At 55.5% G+C, this 16,178-nt stretch overlaps 1 protein-coding gene across 1 annotated transcript in view; it reads left to right on the top strand.

The window, feature by feature from the left end:
- CSMD1 (CUB and Sushi multiple domains 1) overlaps positions 1-16,178 on the top strand; it is an 858,055-nt gene that overhangs the window by 640,290 nt on the left and 201,587 nt on the right. Inside the window, exon 10 of the mRNA XM_059685840.1 lies at positions 13,667-13,788. Coding sequence (XP_059541823.1) covers positions 13,667-13,788 — 122 coding nt within the window. The remainder of the gene's footprint in view (positions 1-13,666; positions 13,789-16,178) is intronic.

Below are 16,178 nucleotides of genomic sequence, written 5' to 3'. Positions count from 1 at the left end.
TGTTGTTACCATGGTAATGAGCTGGTTGCTAATAACAGGAAAGGAGCAAAGGTGAGGCCGTGCATTAAAGACGCGTCAGCCTGGCAGCTTCACCAGGAAACTGCAACATCACTGTCCCCAGGGAACCACCTGTTCATTCCTTGCAGGTCATTGCGGGGAGGGGTCCAAGGAATGGGGGGATGGAGGTGTATGCAGTGAAGTCAGGGTGAGGTAGGGAAGGTGCCTGTCAATCAAACCTGGGAACAGCGGTTGTTGCTAGAAGGGGTGGGGCCTCTGCAGAGTGCAAAATCGAAGGTTAAAATCCCAAACAGGTGGGGACATGAGACGTGCAAAGGGTTGAGTAGCAGAAGCGCAAGCTACTATTTCATTAATAAATTATCTTAAACTAATCTCCGACCTCGTTAATGGCACCTGAGACCTAAGTTGAATCAAGCGTGTTTGTAGGAGCAATCAAGTGTGTTTGTACGGCATGAATTGCACTTGCTGCCTCTCACATGCACTGTGCCTGGCAGTGCTGTGCATGGCCCAGGGGCATTGTACCGCCTCTCTTCTGGGTGAGCCCGGTCAGCTCTGGGTGTCAGGGGCCTCCAGCGGTCCTTGCCTGGTCCCCGAGCCCTTAGTCTGGGACCCTCTGGGACGAGAGAGATTGCTCTGCTTCGGGGGTTGTGTTACGTGGTGTCTGAGGTGGACGGACAGGGAGCCTGGTGTGAGGCTGGTCCGTAGGCCGTGCAGACCTGTAAATGTCCGATATAATAAAAGCCTAATATGCAAATCGACCGAACAGCAGAACGACCGGTCGCTATGACACACACTGACCGCCAGGGGGCAGACGCTCAATGCAGGAGCTGCCCACAGGCCCCAGGCCCCAGGCCAGTCAAGGCGGGTGTCAGTGGTGGCCCCTGATCACCCCACCGGTAGCCCTACAGATTGGCCCTGATCGCCGGCCAGGCCTCGGGACCCTACTAGGCACGAATTCCGTGCACCGGGCCTCTAGTTGTATACAGGAGGGTCTTTGTTGGTTGTTTCTTTGTGTCTCTGTTGTTTGGTTTAATTTGTTTAAGGAAGGGGCACTTCCCGTGTTGCTGGGGGCCCGGCTGCTTGTGGCAGGCTGACCCGTGGCAGGGCGTGCAGGAACTTCAAGGCACCAGTCGCCAGAAACTCTTTGCTGGGGAGGGTTCTTGTCTGTCTGTCTGTGATGGAACTTTGGTTGCTGCTGTGCTTTGCTTGCTTTCTATCTTGTGGGGCTTAGCTTGCTCCTCGCTGTTCAGGGACGTGGGGAATCCTCTGTCCCTGCGATGTGGGCTGTGTGCCACTCAGAACCCATTTGCTGAGCTGGGTTCGTGAGATCCGATTCTCAGGCCAAGGTCCCAGTCCACCCTTCGCAAGCACTCGCTTGTTTACTGTGGGGGTTTTCGTTTGTTTGTTTCTGTTTTTAAGATCTCTTCTGATACGCAAGATTTCATATCATTGCAGTCCATCCAGAAAGAAAAATATGGGAAATAAAACCTTCTGGGCCCCCAAGTCTTTTCCTAGGAGGACCAGCTCTGCAGAGGTGCCCTCCAGCAGGCTGCACCACAGCAGTGGGGGCGGGGGGCCCTCCCATCTCATAAAGAAAAATAAAATAAAGTAGTACTTTCCCATTAAAGCCGCTGGAGGCCGGTGAGTTATTCCTGTTACAAAACTTGCCAAGAAAATGCCTTGGGTAATAATAATCGGCTTTAAAATCTCCAAGTTGTTCCGACATAATAAATAGATGTAACTAGAATGAAGGATTTATGATAAAGCTTTTCAGTGATAATTACATATGCCTGTACATAATTTTCCAAAGTCCTTGGCAACGTAAAACCCTTTTTGTTGAGCCGGTAATGGTTGGCTCCCTTCACGTAGAAGCAACCCAGCTGGCCTGCGACCTGGTGAAAGCCCCAAACGCCACCTCCAGGGCTGCACATGGGATACATCAAGAGCTGAGCCAGGCCAGGGAGGCAGTGCGAGAGGGACGGGCAGCCATAGATTGTTTGCTTTTGCAGCATAACCACGGTGGTGAGGAATTCAAAGGAATGTGCCCTTTTAATCTTTTGGACAATTCTCAATTAATAGAAAACAACATTCAACAAATTAGGGAAATCATCTCCAAGGTAAAACAATGAGAAGGGCTTTTTGGATTTGACTTGTCCAGCCCGTCTGGGTTGCGGGAATTCTTTTTACTTTTTCTCCTGTTTATTTTCTGTAGCCTGACAGCTCGCTGCTGTAATCAACGTCTTCCTCTTTTTAGATCCTGTATTTGCTGTATTCCATCCCCAAGAACTGCTTTCAAGGCAGAAGCAAATGGAGTCCAACAGGCTGAGAGTTTTCTTCTAAAACTAACCTCATAGACACGAGAGGATAAAAACGGCAGTGGGGGAACGACAGGGGCAGAAATAGAATATTGGGGACCGGCTCTAATGATAAGAAATATTAGTCATGCGCCTTTAACTGTGATTGTTTTGTTCTGATTAAAGAAAACACATGCTGCCCAGCTGACGTGGCTCCGTGGTTGAGCATTGACCTGTGAACCAGGAGGTCACGGTTCAATTCCCGGTCAGGGCACATGCCTGGGTGACAGGCTCCATTCCCAGTGCAAGGCGTGCAGGCAGCAGCTGATCGATGATTCTCTCATCCTTGATGTTTCTATCTCTCTCCCTCTCCCTCTTCTCTCTGAATTTTTTTAATATATATATTAATTTTTAATATATATATTAAAAAATTTTAAATAAAGAAGACATATTCTCACCTGGCTGGGAGTTGTATGGGACCAGGGGACTCACCTGGAAATGCAGCCCATCCACCCCACCAGGGAGCAGCCTGTTATCATGGAAAGATTCACAACCTGTTGCAGAGACCAGAGCTGCCAGCCGACTGAAGATCCCGGCCCTTTGCATATCACTAACCTTTGAAGACCCCCAGCCCTTGCACACCCACAGGCCATTGCAAATCCCCAGCCCTTTGCACACCCACAGGCCATTGCAAATCCCCAGCCCTTTGCACACCCACAGGCCATTGCAAATCCCCAGCCCTTGCACACCCACAGGCCATTGCAAATCCCCAGCCCTTTGCACACCCACAGGCCATTGCAAATACCCAGCCCTTTGCTTACCTGCAAACTGCCCATTTGCCCTTCTGCCTACTTCCCAGGTAACCTTTGTCCTTCTCCCCGATGTCAGCACCTGGCTTATGGGGACAGAGCAGATGTGTGGGGGTGACCTGCTGCTCTCCCGCTGCCGGCAGGACGGGAATGAGCGCTCATACAGGAGCCAGCCCTGTGGCTGCTGAATCGGCTCCGGTAGCGACAGGCAGCCGGGCCCCTGGGTTGTTGGTTACACTTGTGGTGTTGTACGTGTAGAGCACACAGCTGGGCAGTGCCCCTGGCACCGAGGGTGTGCTGGGGCAAGGCATGGTGTGGCTGGGCTGCAGGTGGGTGGCGTGGTGGGACATGGCCAGGCTGCAGGGGGGTGGCCGGGGCAGCTGGCAGTTTCCCGGGCGGGACACTCACCTCCAGTCAAACAGCTGCGACTGGCTGTGCCCTGGCCTGTGGCCCCTGGGCCGCTTGTATGCAGCCTCATCCTGCACGTGACGTTGTTGGCTTTCAGAGGAACTCGGGGAAGCTGATGTCCCGCCCGGGGAGGTGATAGACAACGTTCCAGTCATTAATGAGGACGGCCCAGGTAGGATGGTTCCCTCGAGGAAAATAACGCGCTTTTATCCTTCAATGCGCTCCCTGCTGTTCTACACCAGAGCATATGTCACAGCTGTAAAGGCCAGGCGAGACAAAGCTCGTCAATCCTCACCTGTCCTCAGTGCTTACAGCAACACAAAGGGAAGGTGTGGAGAGGGTGCTCCTGGACTCTGACCTGATTTATGAATCCATAACTTTCCCTCCGTGGCCCTGAATCTCATCGTACACACAGACGCTGTCTCGGTGTCCGCCCACTCAGACGCTGACGTGCTGCGAAGCCCTCAGGCCTTGGCCCTTAGCCCACAGCTCCTGCATCCAGGCCTCAGGCACGTCCCCCCACACTCCGCCTCGGCCCCCTCACGCCCGCTCAGAGGGGCAACGAGAAGAGGCTGTCTCCCCCACTCGCCGAGCCTCCCTGTCCCCCCGAGTCCCAGTTTCCTGGAGAAAAGCCCCCCCACGGGCCTCTGGTGGTGGCTGGCTTGGCTTGGGGTCCCATGAAACTCTCATGGCTACTCTGACCCCCACGTCCGTCTTTTATGCTCAAAGCAGAGGCTCAGCGTCTCCTCCCCGTCTCCTCCCGGCAGGAGTCACTCATGCTGCTTAAACGGGAGGCCCCCTCGTGTCCGTGGCCACCCCCCGCAGTTCTTGCTCATGTGTTGCTGCTCGCTTTCTGCAATAAAGAGCGGTCATCGCTGGAAGTCATTCCTAAGTGTTTGCATGGAAGATGGGTGTCTCAGACCAGGGCCTACACCCGAGCTCACTGTGCAGGCACCATGACACACGGCGCTGCTGTGAGGACATGGGTAGTTTAGTGCCTTTGGATAATAAAACATTGGACACAAAGATGGAAACATACTTCCTGACGGCTCCGCAATAGGACAATTGGAGTAACTCTTTAGAATCAGGTCAGGAAATCAGGCGACACAAAGCCAGCCCAAGAGAAGCATAGGCCCAGGGGAAAGCGCTCTCTCCTACAAGATAGTTCTGAGCAGGCGGTAGCAAGCAGGCCGCGCGCTTCGTGTAAGAGAGGACACTGCCCCCAAGGCACTGCCATTCCCATGGCTCCATCCCGTTCCCATGGCTCCATCCCGTTCCCATGGCTCCATCCCATTCCCATGGCTCCATCCCGTTCCCATGGCTCCATCCCGTTCCCATGGCTCCATCCCATTCCCATGGCTCCATCCCGTTCCCATGGCTCCATCCCGTTCCCATGGCTCCATCCCGTTCCCATGGCTCCATCCCGTTCCCATGGCTCCATCCCGTTCCCATGGCTCCATCCCGTTCCCATGGCTCCATCCCGTTCCCATGGCTCCATCCCGTTCCCATGTTCTCCATCCCATTCCCATGTTCTCCATCCCATTCCCATGTTCTCCATCCCATTCCCATGTTCTCCATCCCATTCCCATGTTCTCCATCCCATTCCCATGGCTCCATCCCATTCCCATGGCTCCATCCCATTCCCATGTTCTCCATCCCATTCCCATGGCTCCATCCCATTCCCATGTTCTCCATCCCATTCCCATGTTCTCCATCCCATTCCCATGTCCTCCATCCCATTCCCATGTTCTCCATCCCATTCCCATGGCTCCATCCCATTCCCATGGCTCCATCCCGTTCCCATGTTCTCCATCCCATTCCCATGTTCTCCATCCCATTCCCATGTTCTCCATCCCATTCCCATGTTCTCCATCCCATTCCCATGGCTCCATCCCATTCCCATGGCTCCATCCCATTCCCATGTTCTCCATCCCATTCCCATGTTCTCCATCCCGTTCATTCCCATGGCTCCATCCCATTCCCATGTCCTCCATCCCATTCCCATGGCTCCATCCCATTCCCATGGCTCCATCCCATTCCCATGGCTCCATCTCATTCCCATGTTCTCCATCCCATTCCCATGGCTCCATCCCATTCCCATGTTCTCCATCCCATTCCCATGGCTCCATCTCATTCCCATGTTCTCCATCCCATTCCCTTGGCTCCATCCATTCCCATGGCTCCTCCCATTCCCATGGGTTCCTTACTCTGTTGGCGGCTTCATTGATTAGAGAGGAGCTGATAAAACATTTCAAGGAGCTTTCCTCACTCTCTCTATAGAAACATCGCTAATCTCTTCCACCTCCCCTCTCCCCGCTGAGGTCTGTCAGTCTCTCCCAGCCTCTCTGTCTCTGGTCCTGTTTTGTTAGTCAGTTTATTATGTTCATCAGATTCCACTTTTAAGGGAAATCGTGTGATAATTGTCTTTCTCTGACGGGCTTATTTCACTCAGCATAACACGCCCCAGGATAACTTTTCCTGTAATTCCGGTGAAGATGGAAAACAAATTCTGTTGCTGTTTATGGATTCCTAAGGTTTCCTTGAAGTCACCTGGGAAAAAAAGCATCTTCTCTGTATTTGTATTAAGTTGTTGGAAATGATGAAGCTATTATTGTAACTACTTCCAAACCCCAGTGACATGAAAGTCCCTGAAAACGGGGGTTCACTCAGCGCTCATCGTGTCCCCAGGACCTGCCAGGGCCTCTGTGGCTTGTCCTCACACCCAGACCCTGTTCCCTGTGGTCCACATGGCTCCCCCGCAGCCTTCCTCAGCTCGCATCCCAAATCCCTGCCTGCCCTCCAGCTCCCATGGTCACCCCTCTCCAGATGCTCGGAACCCCTCTGCCTTCTGGGAATGTCCTTCTGACCTCAGATGCTCCAGTATAACCTGTCCACTGCCCAGTGAAGAGGGAACTTGGCTTTGTTCTCTCTCTGCGCATCCTCAGTGCTCAGCACGGCGCCCAGCCCATCGCCAGCCACTGGCGCACGTTTCTCTGATGCACCGGCCAGGGCAGTGCTCACCGCCTTACCTACCCCCTTCCCTTCAGCCCTCACAGCGATGGTAGGTGAAGGTGTGATGAGTTTTGGAACCGAGTAAAAGGAGGAGCTTAAAGTGACACAACTTAAGATGAGACGCCCAGGCACTGCCTACCGGTGGCGGGAGCCGGGTGTGATTAAGGGAAGCAGTCTCGTCACCCGTGACATCCCGTCTCCGTTTGGGGTGAGGATATGGACGTGGACATAAGTTCTGCAGTCGATGAAAGCACTTTCTTCTAAAGCCACGCAAGGGGTAGAGGATGCAATTTAATTACGAGTGTTCCTGAGAAAAGCTGCAGATGTGAGTTCGGATATCAATTAATTTAAATATAGTCAATTGGGATGTAATTTATTTAATTAAGCAGTTACGATAGAACAGCAAAGATTCCTGGAAGTGAATTCACATAAACAGATAAATTATTACTTCATATTACACGAGAAAAATTAGGTGACACAGAGGGGACTTATATTTAATATGTATATTGATTATGTAGAGGAATGGCATACATTGGCGCACACCATCACTCATTTCCCCTTTACACTCTCCCTCTCCATTGATTATGTTGCCCATTATCATTTTGTGATTCTCATTTTATTTTAAAACAGAGACGATATCAGTAAGACCTCAGCTCACAGGTGCAGCACCCTGTGCCCGGAGTAATGTTAGCTGAACACAGGTCACAGTTATTCCCTAAGACCACTCATCACGCATTATGAGCACTCTGCAGGCATCACGTTAGACGAGACATTATAAATCCCCAACAAGGCCTGGAAAAGGGAAGAGGCCTGTAGTTACTTAAGTATAACATGTACCAACATGCACTTATGCATTACATGTATTGGACTGTTTTTAAATCTTGCTGTAAAACTTGAGTGGCGCTGGTACACTGTAGTCAATCATGTTGGTCGATTTAAGGCTTTGGTGGCCGAATGGAACCGTGCTCAGTATACCAGCTGCATTTGGGGAAGAAGTCCCCCCATCCCTGAGGACCCCTGGAAACTGCCTGGCCATTCTCAGGGCAGCTCTGCCCCAGGAGGTGTGAGCAGTGCCCACTTCGGGGTGGAGGGGGGGAGCGAGGAGCCAGCAGAGGGTCCAGCGGCAGGAAGGGACGGCCAGGTGATGAAGCCTCAGTGTCTGCCTCCGCGTCCGCCTCCGGCGATGCCTCACGAGCCCCCAGAACATGCGTTCGTGCTCCGTGGCAGCTCAGGGCAGCTGGCTCGTGGCACGGCTGTGGTTGCTGATAACCCACACCGAGCACCCTCCTCCAGAAGGGTGAGAGGTAGGCCCCAATCCCCCCATCACTCCCTCTTCCTGTGTCAGACGGCCCGCTCCTGCACCCCAGTCACAGGCCAGGATCTGAGGGCAGACACCCCAACATCCCTCCCGCGGCTGAGACCACACACACTCACCGCGTGCGTTTCCCGGGAGCTCTGGGCCTGGTCCTCTCCCCCCCACCCCCCGTGGCTGTTCTGGGTTCTCTAGCTCTTCATCTTCCCGAACATGGGGTTTGTAAGGACTGTAACGCCCAGGGGACATGAGAACGTGAGCCTTCAGTGCTGGGTGCTGATGGAGTGGACGATGTGGCTCTGAGAGGACCCACTGTGGCTTCGCTCCTCTCTCTCTCCACTTGGAAATGTGCAGTTTTCATAGAACCTCCCTGCCCTGGACCACACAGGAGAGAGGACCTGGAGGAGATGCCCTGCAGGAGGCGAGCGGTTAATGGGAGCCGGGACTTAAACCGCCATGCGGATGTGGGTAATTGCTCACGGAAATCCAATCCTGGCAGCTCCATGGACATGGGAGTTTGGTAAAGACTGCACGTGAGGGCTTGAACTCCGAGTAGTTGCTGGGGAAATCTGAGAGTCCTCTGTGGAGAGTAGGGAAGCCTTGATACAAGACAGTGTTACCTAGTGGGTGGGTCCTAGGGTATGGTGGAGAAGCAGGTGGGAGATGGTGGAGAAGCTGGTGGGAGATGGTGGAGAAGCAGGTGGGGAGATGGTGGGAAAGCAGGTGGGGAGATGGTGGGAAAGCAGGTGGGGTGATGGTGGGGAAGCAGGTGGGGAGATGGTGGGGAAGCAGGTGGGGAGATGGTGGGGAGATGATGGGGAAGCAGGTGGGGAGATGGTGGAGAAGCAGGAGGGGAGATGATGGAGAAGCAGGTGGGGAGATGGTGGGGAGATGGTGGGGAAGCAGGTGGGGAAGCAGGTGGGGAGATGATGGTGGGGAGATGGTGGGGAAGCAGGTGGGGAAGCAGGTGGGGAGATGATGGGGAAGCAGGAGGGGAGATGATGGAGAATCAGGTGGGGAGATGGTGGGGAAGCAGGTGGGGAGATGATGGGGAAGCAGGTGGGGAGATGATGGGAAGCAGGTGGGAGATGGTGGGGAGATGATGGAGAAGCAGGTTGGGGAGATGATGGAGAAGCAGGTGGGAGATGGTGGGGAGATGATGGAGAAGCAGGTCGGGGAGATGATGGAGAAGCAGGTGGGGAGATGGTGGGAAAGCAGGTGGGAGATGATGGGAAGCAGGTGGGAGATGGTGGGGAAGCAGGTGGGGAGATGATGGGGAGACAGGTGGGGAGATGGTGTGGAGATGATGGGGAGATGGTGGGGAGATGGTGGGGAGCAGGTGGGAGATGGTGGGGAAGCAGGTGGGGAGATGGTGGAGAAGCAGGTGGGAGATGGTGGAGAAGCAGGTGGGGAGATGGTGGAGAAGCAGGTGGGGAGATGGTGGGAAAGCAGGTGGGAGATGATGGGAAGCAGGTGGGAGATGGTGGGGAGATGATGGAGAAGCAGGTTGGGGAGATGATGGAGAAGCAGGTGGGAGATGGTGGGGAAGCAGGTGGGGAGATGATGGGGAGACAGGTGGGGAGATGGTGTGGAGATGATGGGGAGCAGGTGGGAGATGGTGGGGAAGCAGGTGGGGAGATGGTGGGGAGCAGGTGGGAGATGGTGGGGAAGCAGGTGGGGAGATGGTGGGGAAGCAGGTGGGAGATGGTGGGGAAGCAGGTGGGGAGATGGTGGGGAAGCAGGTGGGGAGATGGTGGGGAAGCAGGTGGGGAGATGGTGGGGAAGCAGGTGGGGAGATGGTGGGAAGCAGGTGGGGAGATGGTGGGGAAGCAGGTGGGGAGATGATGGGGAAGCAGGTGGGGAGATGATGGGGAGACAGGTGGGGAGATGGTTGGGAGATGGTTGGGATATGATGGGAAGCAGGTGGGAGATGGTGGAGAAGCAGGTGGGAGATGGTGGGGAGATGATGGAGAAGCAGGGGGGAGATGATGGGGAGATGATGGGAAGCAGGTGGGAGATGGTGGAGAAGCAGGTGGGAGATGGTGGGGAGATGATGGAGAAGCAGGGGAGATGATGGGGAGATGATGGGAAGCAGGTGGGAGATGGTGGAGAAGCAGGTGGGAGATGGTGGGGAAGCAGGTGGGAGATGGTGGAGAAGCAGGTGGGAGATGGTGGGGAAGCAGGTGGGAGATGATGGGGAGCAGGTGGGAGATGATGGGGAGCAGGTGGGAGATGATGGGGAGCAGGTGGGAGATGATGGGGAGCAGGTGGGAGATGATGGGGAAGCAGGTGGGGAGATGATGGGGAGCAGGTGGGAGATGATGGGGAGCAGGTGGGAGATGATGGAGAGCAGGTGGGAGATGGTGGGGAAGCAGGTGGGGAGATGGTGGGGAAGCAGGTGGGGAGATGATGGAGAAGCAGGTGGGAGATGGTGGGGAAGCAGGTGGAGAGATGATGGGGAAGCAGGTGGGGAGATGATGGAGAAGCAGGTGGGAGATGGTGGGGAAGCAGGTGGAGAGATGATGGGGAAGCAGGTGGGAGATGGTGGGGAAGCAGGTGGAGAGATGATGGGGAAGCAGGTGGGGAGATGGTGGGGAAGCAGGTGGGGAGATGGTGGGGAGATGATGGAGAAGCAGGTGGGGAGATGATGGGGAGCAGGTGGGGAGATGATGGGGAGCAGGTGGGGAGATGATGGAGAAGCAGGTGGGAGATGGTGGAGAAGCAGGTTGGGGAGATGATGGAGAAGCAGGGGGAGATGATGGAGAAGCAGGGGGGAGATGATGGAGAAGCAGGTGGGAGATGGTGGAGAAGCAGGTTGGGGAGATGATGGAGAAGCAGGGGGGAGATGATGGAGAAGCAGGTGGGAGATGGTGGGGAAGCAGGTGGGAGATGGTGGAGAAGCAGGTTGGGGAGATGATGGAGAAGCAGGTGGGAGATGATGGAGAAGCAGGGAATGGGTTAGGAGGCAGAGACACAGGCAAGGACGAGCTGAAGTTTCTGCCTCTTGCTCAGAAGGCGGTTTAAATTACACACCTGTGGTTCGACCACATCGTTTGAAGTGTTCCTCCTGTTCAGAAAGTGAAGGTGTTTATGCGGGAAACTGCCCAGTGCCAGACGGTCTCATTGCTGAGGTTCTACTCCTTCAGGAAGACATTCACGTACTGGTAGTTCCCGTCCGCTGATCATTTCAGCGGCTTGATTACAAATCTCGGCCAAAAGGGTTAAAATGTTAACTTATATAGGGAAGCGTCTTGTAAACGTAGGGACACATTCAGGAGAAAGAAAGAAAAGCTCTTCTAAGGATCGTTTTGGTGAGAGGCGAGGAAAGCCTCAGAAGGGCCTGGGCCCAGGATCGCTTCATGTGGACACAGTGTTACGTGCGCATAAAGGGTGGGAAATGGGCCACTTCCCATGAATATTCAGCCGATAGCGTTGTCACCGGCAATCCTGTTTCCCTGAGCTCCGCTCAGAGGGATTTCCGAGAGCCGGGAACCGATTTCACAGGCCAGGCTGGAGGTCAGCTTCAAAGCCGCCAGCGGGACCGGCACTGAAGGGGGTCAGAGCGCCGGCATCCCTGGCTCCCCATGAGGGGACGGCGGGCACAGATTGTCCCTGGGAAGGTAACCAGTTCATTCCCGGCGTCACACATTCCTCAGAGGAATCCTTCCCGAGTCTGAGGCGCTGACAGTGGCGCTTAGAGAAGACCAAGTCAAAATGAAGCCAACAGATAGATTCTGAGTAGGACATCGTGCTTCACACCCGCCGTCAGGGGAGGTGTGACGCGGTGTGAGCAGGTAACACAGGTTCTGTACCTCATGTCGCATGGATGGACTTTTCCCCGAGGGCTTTCTAATCAACGCCGTCAGCGTGCTGGGGCGTCGGAAAGACTTTACACCCGCGTTCCGCTCCCGGACCCGCTGAGAAGGCGCTTCTAAAGACAGCCCGTCAGCGAGGGACCTGTGAGCGTCCGCGTGTCCCGTTCACCCTGTTGCATGGCCCACCTACTGCATTTGGAAAACCAGATGCGTCTTCAGCTAAGAAATGTTTGGCTGGAAAGCAGCTGCCGTTGTCGCTGTTTGAAAGCTCGGTGACACGGGGCTTCGTTCATCCATGTGGTGGGTAAATTTTCAGGGGATTGTCTTCATGGTGGGTAGGTATCCATCCGGCAACTGAAAAGCTGCCTGAGCGATCTCACATGTTCACCCGAGGACAGCTGTAGGCCTGGGCATGACGGTGGCGACGCCCAGGAGGGCGCTGTCTCCCAGGACGAAGAGCTCACGCTCAGGAACCAAGGCCTGTGAGGGAGTGAGCGCGGACGGAGAGCGGGTCAGGGTGGCCGGCCGCATTGCCATTATTTCCGTGTCCATGGGAATGGAAAGGAGACATGTGCTTCCCTGGGGGCAGTGCGCAGCAGGGAGGGCAGCGTTTCTCCAGACCCCGCCCATGTGGCCCTCGGAGCACAGGATCCTGCTCTATTTTGTTTTGTGTGTTTTTTAATATTTTTTTATTGATTTTAGAGAAGGGAGAGGGGGAGAGAGAGAGAAGCATTAATGATGAGAGAGAACATCGATCAGCTGCCTCCTGCACGCCCCACACTAGGGATTGAGCCGCAACCCGGGCCTGTGTCTTGACCGGGAATTGAACTGTGACCTCCTGGTTCATAGGTCGTCACTCAACCACGGAGCCACGCCAGCTGAGCCCTGGTGATGGTTCAATCAGTTTGCCTGACGTGGTGACTTAGGAAAATGAAGCTGACCTTCTCTCCTGTTAGTTCTCACTTGTTTCGTAGTTTCTCAAACCAAGTTTATATGATCAATGTTAAAACTGGGGCTCAGGCTGACATTTGATTTCCTATTATGGACTATTGATTTGAAAGGAAAACGCCTCCTCTCCTACAGAGGAGGTCAGTTGAAGTGTTTTATATTCCAAATGTCACATGTGTTGGGTCTCAACATTCCTCTGATTTGCTTGGTCTTTCCACTTGAAGGTACTTTTTCCTTTAGAGCTACTGTTTCTTTTTTTTTTAAAGAAATATATTTTTATTGATTTTAGTGAGAGGAAGGGAAAGGGAGAGAGAGATAGAAACATCCATGATGAGAGAGAGTCATGGATCGGCTGCCTCCTGCACGCCCCCTACTGGGGATGGAGCCCACAACCCGGGCCTGTGCCCTGACCAGGAATCGACCCGTGACCTCTTGGTTCATAGGCGGATGATCAACCACGGAGCCATGCCGGCTGGGTTGGAGCCACGATTTCCATTTTCTTCCTTTAAACTCACACCTGTTTGAAGCTCCTGTTTGCCTTAAGGGGATGGGCGTGGGTTGCTGTAGGAGGGAATCTAAGGCTTGAGGGAGACATCGCAGCCCCCCCCCCACCCACCACGTGCAGTGGGAGGGACAAAGCTGGGGGGCTGGGTGCTTATCTGGGGTCGTATGTTGGTGGTTTGGTTGAGACTCTGGTCTTGCGTCTCCCTGCACCATGCTGTCCACTCTATCGTATGCACCTGAGGCCACCCGATGTGTCCACCACTGTCTTCGAGTCAGAATGGGGCTCAAGATGGGCTCATTGACGTGACATTGTCCATGGCGCTGGCATCAGCTGGGCCGTTGTGCGGGGGAAAGGCTGGGCACACGGACTGGAATAAAGAGTTTCAGTGGCAGCTGCAAACCGGGGTCCTGAGTGCTGAGCGGCACCCACTTGCCAACGAGAGCTCAGGAAACTGTTCCTTTAACCACCGGATGGGATGGGTTCCACGCGGCTGTCGCCTTCCCCGGGCGGGCGGGCGGCAGTGACTCTCCTCTGTGTGTTTGCAGCTCGGACATGCGGGTCCAACCTGCGGGGGCCCAGCGGCACCATCACCTCCCCCAACTACCCGGTGCAGTACGAGGACAACGCCCACTGCGTGTGGGTCATCACCGCCTCGGACCCCGACAAGGTAAGGCTCGCGCCTCTGCGGCGGGCGCAGCGGCACACGGGCTGGGGCAGTGGACGGACAGCCAGGCGGCGTCCCGCGCCCTGACCTTTGGCTGCTGGAGCTGAACAGTGAGAGCTGGGCTGTGTGTCCGTCCGTCCCCCTGGGCTGGAAGCCAGCCTGGAATCCCACCAGGGTGTGGTGGGTGTGTCCTGTTCTCTCCTGGGTGTGGTGGGTGTGTCCTGTTCTCTCCTGGGTGTGGTGGGTGTGTCCTGTTCTCTCCTGGGTGTGGTGGGTGTGTCCTGTTCTCTCCTGGGTGTGGTGGGTGTGTCCTGTTCTCTCCTGGGTGTGGTGGGTGTGTCCTGTTCCCTCCTCCCGCCTCACGGAGAACGTGGACGGCAGCGCTGCTCTGTCCCGGTGCAGGACATAGGATGTGACGTGTGCACAGATGCTGAGGCGGTCGCCACGCGCACTGAGTGAGCACGCATCGCTCACATAGTTGTGGATTTGCTTGTGCTGAGAACTTCAGTGTCTTCTCTCTCAGCAACGTCCAAGCGCGTCCATGAAGCAGCGCCACGTCCAGGCGGGCCTGGCGGAGCGGAGGTGCTGAGGGGGGTGTCTTCTGCGAGGCTCTGCAGACCCCGCTCCCCGCCCCACGTGGCGTGGAACACTGCTGGCCCGTGTGATGGGGGATCTTAGCTGGGCCGAACCGGGGAGGCGTGGCAGCATGCCCAGTGCATCCTCACGTTCTGTGTGGAGCACGGGGGGCGGTGCTGGTGCGGCCATGGGGAGAGCACCCCAGGTGACAGAGGCCGGGGGGCGGGCGGCTGGGAACTGCTGTGGGTGCAGAGGTCACCCTCGGGTGCGGGTGGGAGTCCTCTCCCCCCTCTCTCCAGCTGCGTGGCCAGGCAAACAGCTGACCGCGTGGAGCCCGGCTTTGCCATGGAGTCACCGGCACTCACCCCCACCCAAATCCCTGCAGCAGCTGACGCTGGCCGCCCCGCCCCCTCCTCTTCCTCATTGTTACTGAGTGACCATTAAAGCGACGTGACCCACCGGGCCCTGGAGGCCAGGGGATGGCTTCCCGTTTGATGCCAGTGGAAGTGGGAGCCTGTGGTGCCCAGGAAGGAATGGTGGGCGGTGTGTGGTGCCCCAGGAGGTCCCTCTGCCGACAGTGAGGACAGAGCGGAAGGGCGCAGTCCACTGCAGGAAGCGCAGGCTGCAGGATAGAGATGGGAGGTGGCAGGAGCCGGATCAGGACAAGAACTTGGGTTCCGAGGGAAGGAAATGTACCGGGGAGACTTGAAGGGCGAGGCAGACACAGCGATGCACACACTCACACCGCGCCGTCTCCCGGACGGATAACTCGGCAGCTAAGGAAAAGGAGGAAAGCCGCCGTAACTGTAATGCTCGCAGGAAAAGGCAGCTGATTAGTGCTCTTCGGGGAAGGAGCGATTACCTCTTCAAATTATGAAATTATTCCGGGGCGTTTCTGCATAATTTTAAGTAACAGATTCATAGGATCCAGAAAAGGCGCTCATTTGCATTGAGATTATGGTGAAGGCAGAATTAAATAGCATGTAAAATAGCTCACGATGTTTGAGATGGGATCTGAGTGGTGATGGTTCCACAGGTGGTATTTACACGAGGAGACCGACGGATGCTGCGAAGCAGGGGTGGGACCGGCTGCTACAGCCCTGGCCAAGTGTCCTTGGTGTCGATCCCGGACCCTGTGCAGCCCAGGGACCAGGGTGGGTCTGTTTTACCTGCACTCACTCTTTAAAAAAAAATGTTTATTGATGTCAGAGAGGAAGGAAGAGGGGGAGAGAGAGAAACATCAATGATGAGAGAGAATCACGGATCAGCTGCCTCCTGCACACCCCACACTGGGGATCAAGCCCGCAACCTGGGCAAGTGCCCTGACCGGGAATCAAACCGTGACCCCCTAGCCACACGGCCGGGACCACACTCACTCTTGTCACCTGTCACTGGACGCCTGCAGAGTGGGCTGCAGGTCCAGTCTCCTCTGTGTGTGAGCCGCCCCCTGGTTCTGGGCCATCCCACAGTTCGTCCCTGTCACCTCCACATATCCCCGCCTGTGCCAGCCCGTCCATCCTCACGGCACAGATGGCCGCTTTCCAGGAACCGCGTGTGGCTCTCGGACAGTCTGGGGCTCAGGTCTGTGACTGTCCTTCCTGTGTCCTCTCCCTTCAGACTCAGGGCACCCGCGTGTCTCCTTCCCACTCACCGGGTTTTCTCGGGACCCGCGGACCCCGACTTCCTAAATCAGATGAGCTCATGTTATCACCTCTGCTTGCTGCTCCCAGGGAAGGAAGAAAGGGCCAGGCCCACGTTTTTGATTTGCTTGCAATTTGCGCTAAAACCTGAATCGCACGCACACACACATGCACACA

This window comes from Myotis daubentonii, chromosome 2 (assembly GCF_963259705.1).
Source record: "Myotis daubentonii chromosome 2, mMyoDau2.1, whole genome shotgun sequence".
NCBI classification, from domain to species: Eukaryota; Metazoa; Chordata; class Mammalia; order Chiroptera; family Vespertilionidae; genus Myotis; species Myotis daubentonii.
Note: the sequence above shows the minus strand (reverse complement) of the source record. Positions and strands in the feature narration are given on the sequence as shown.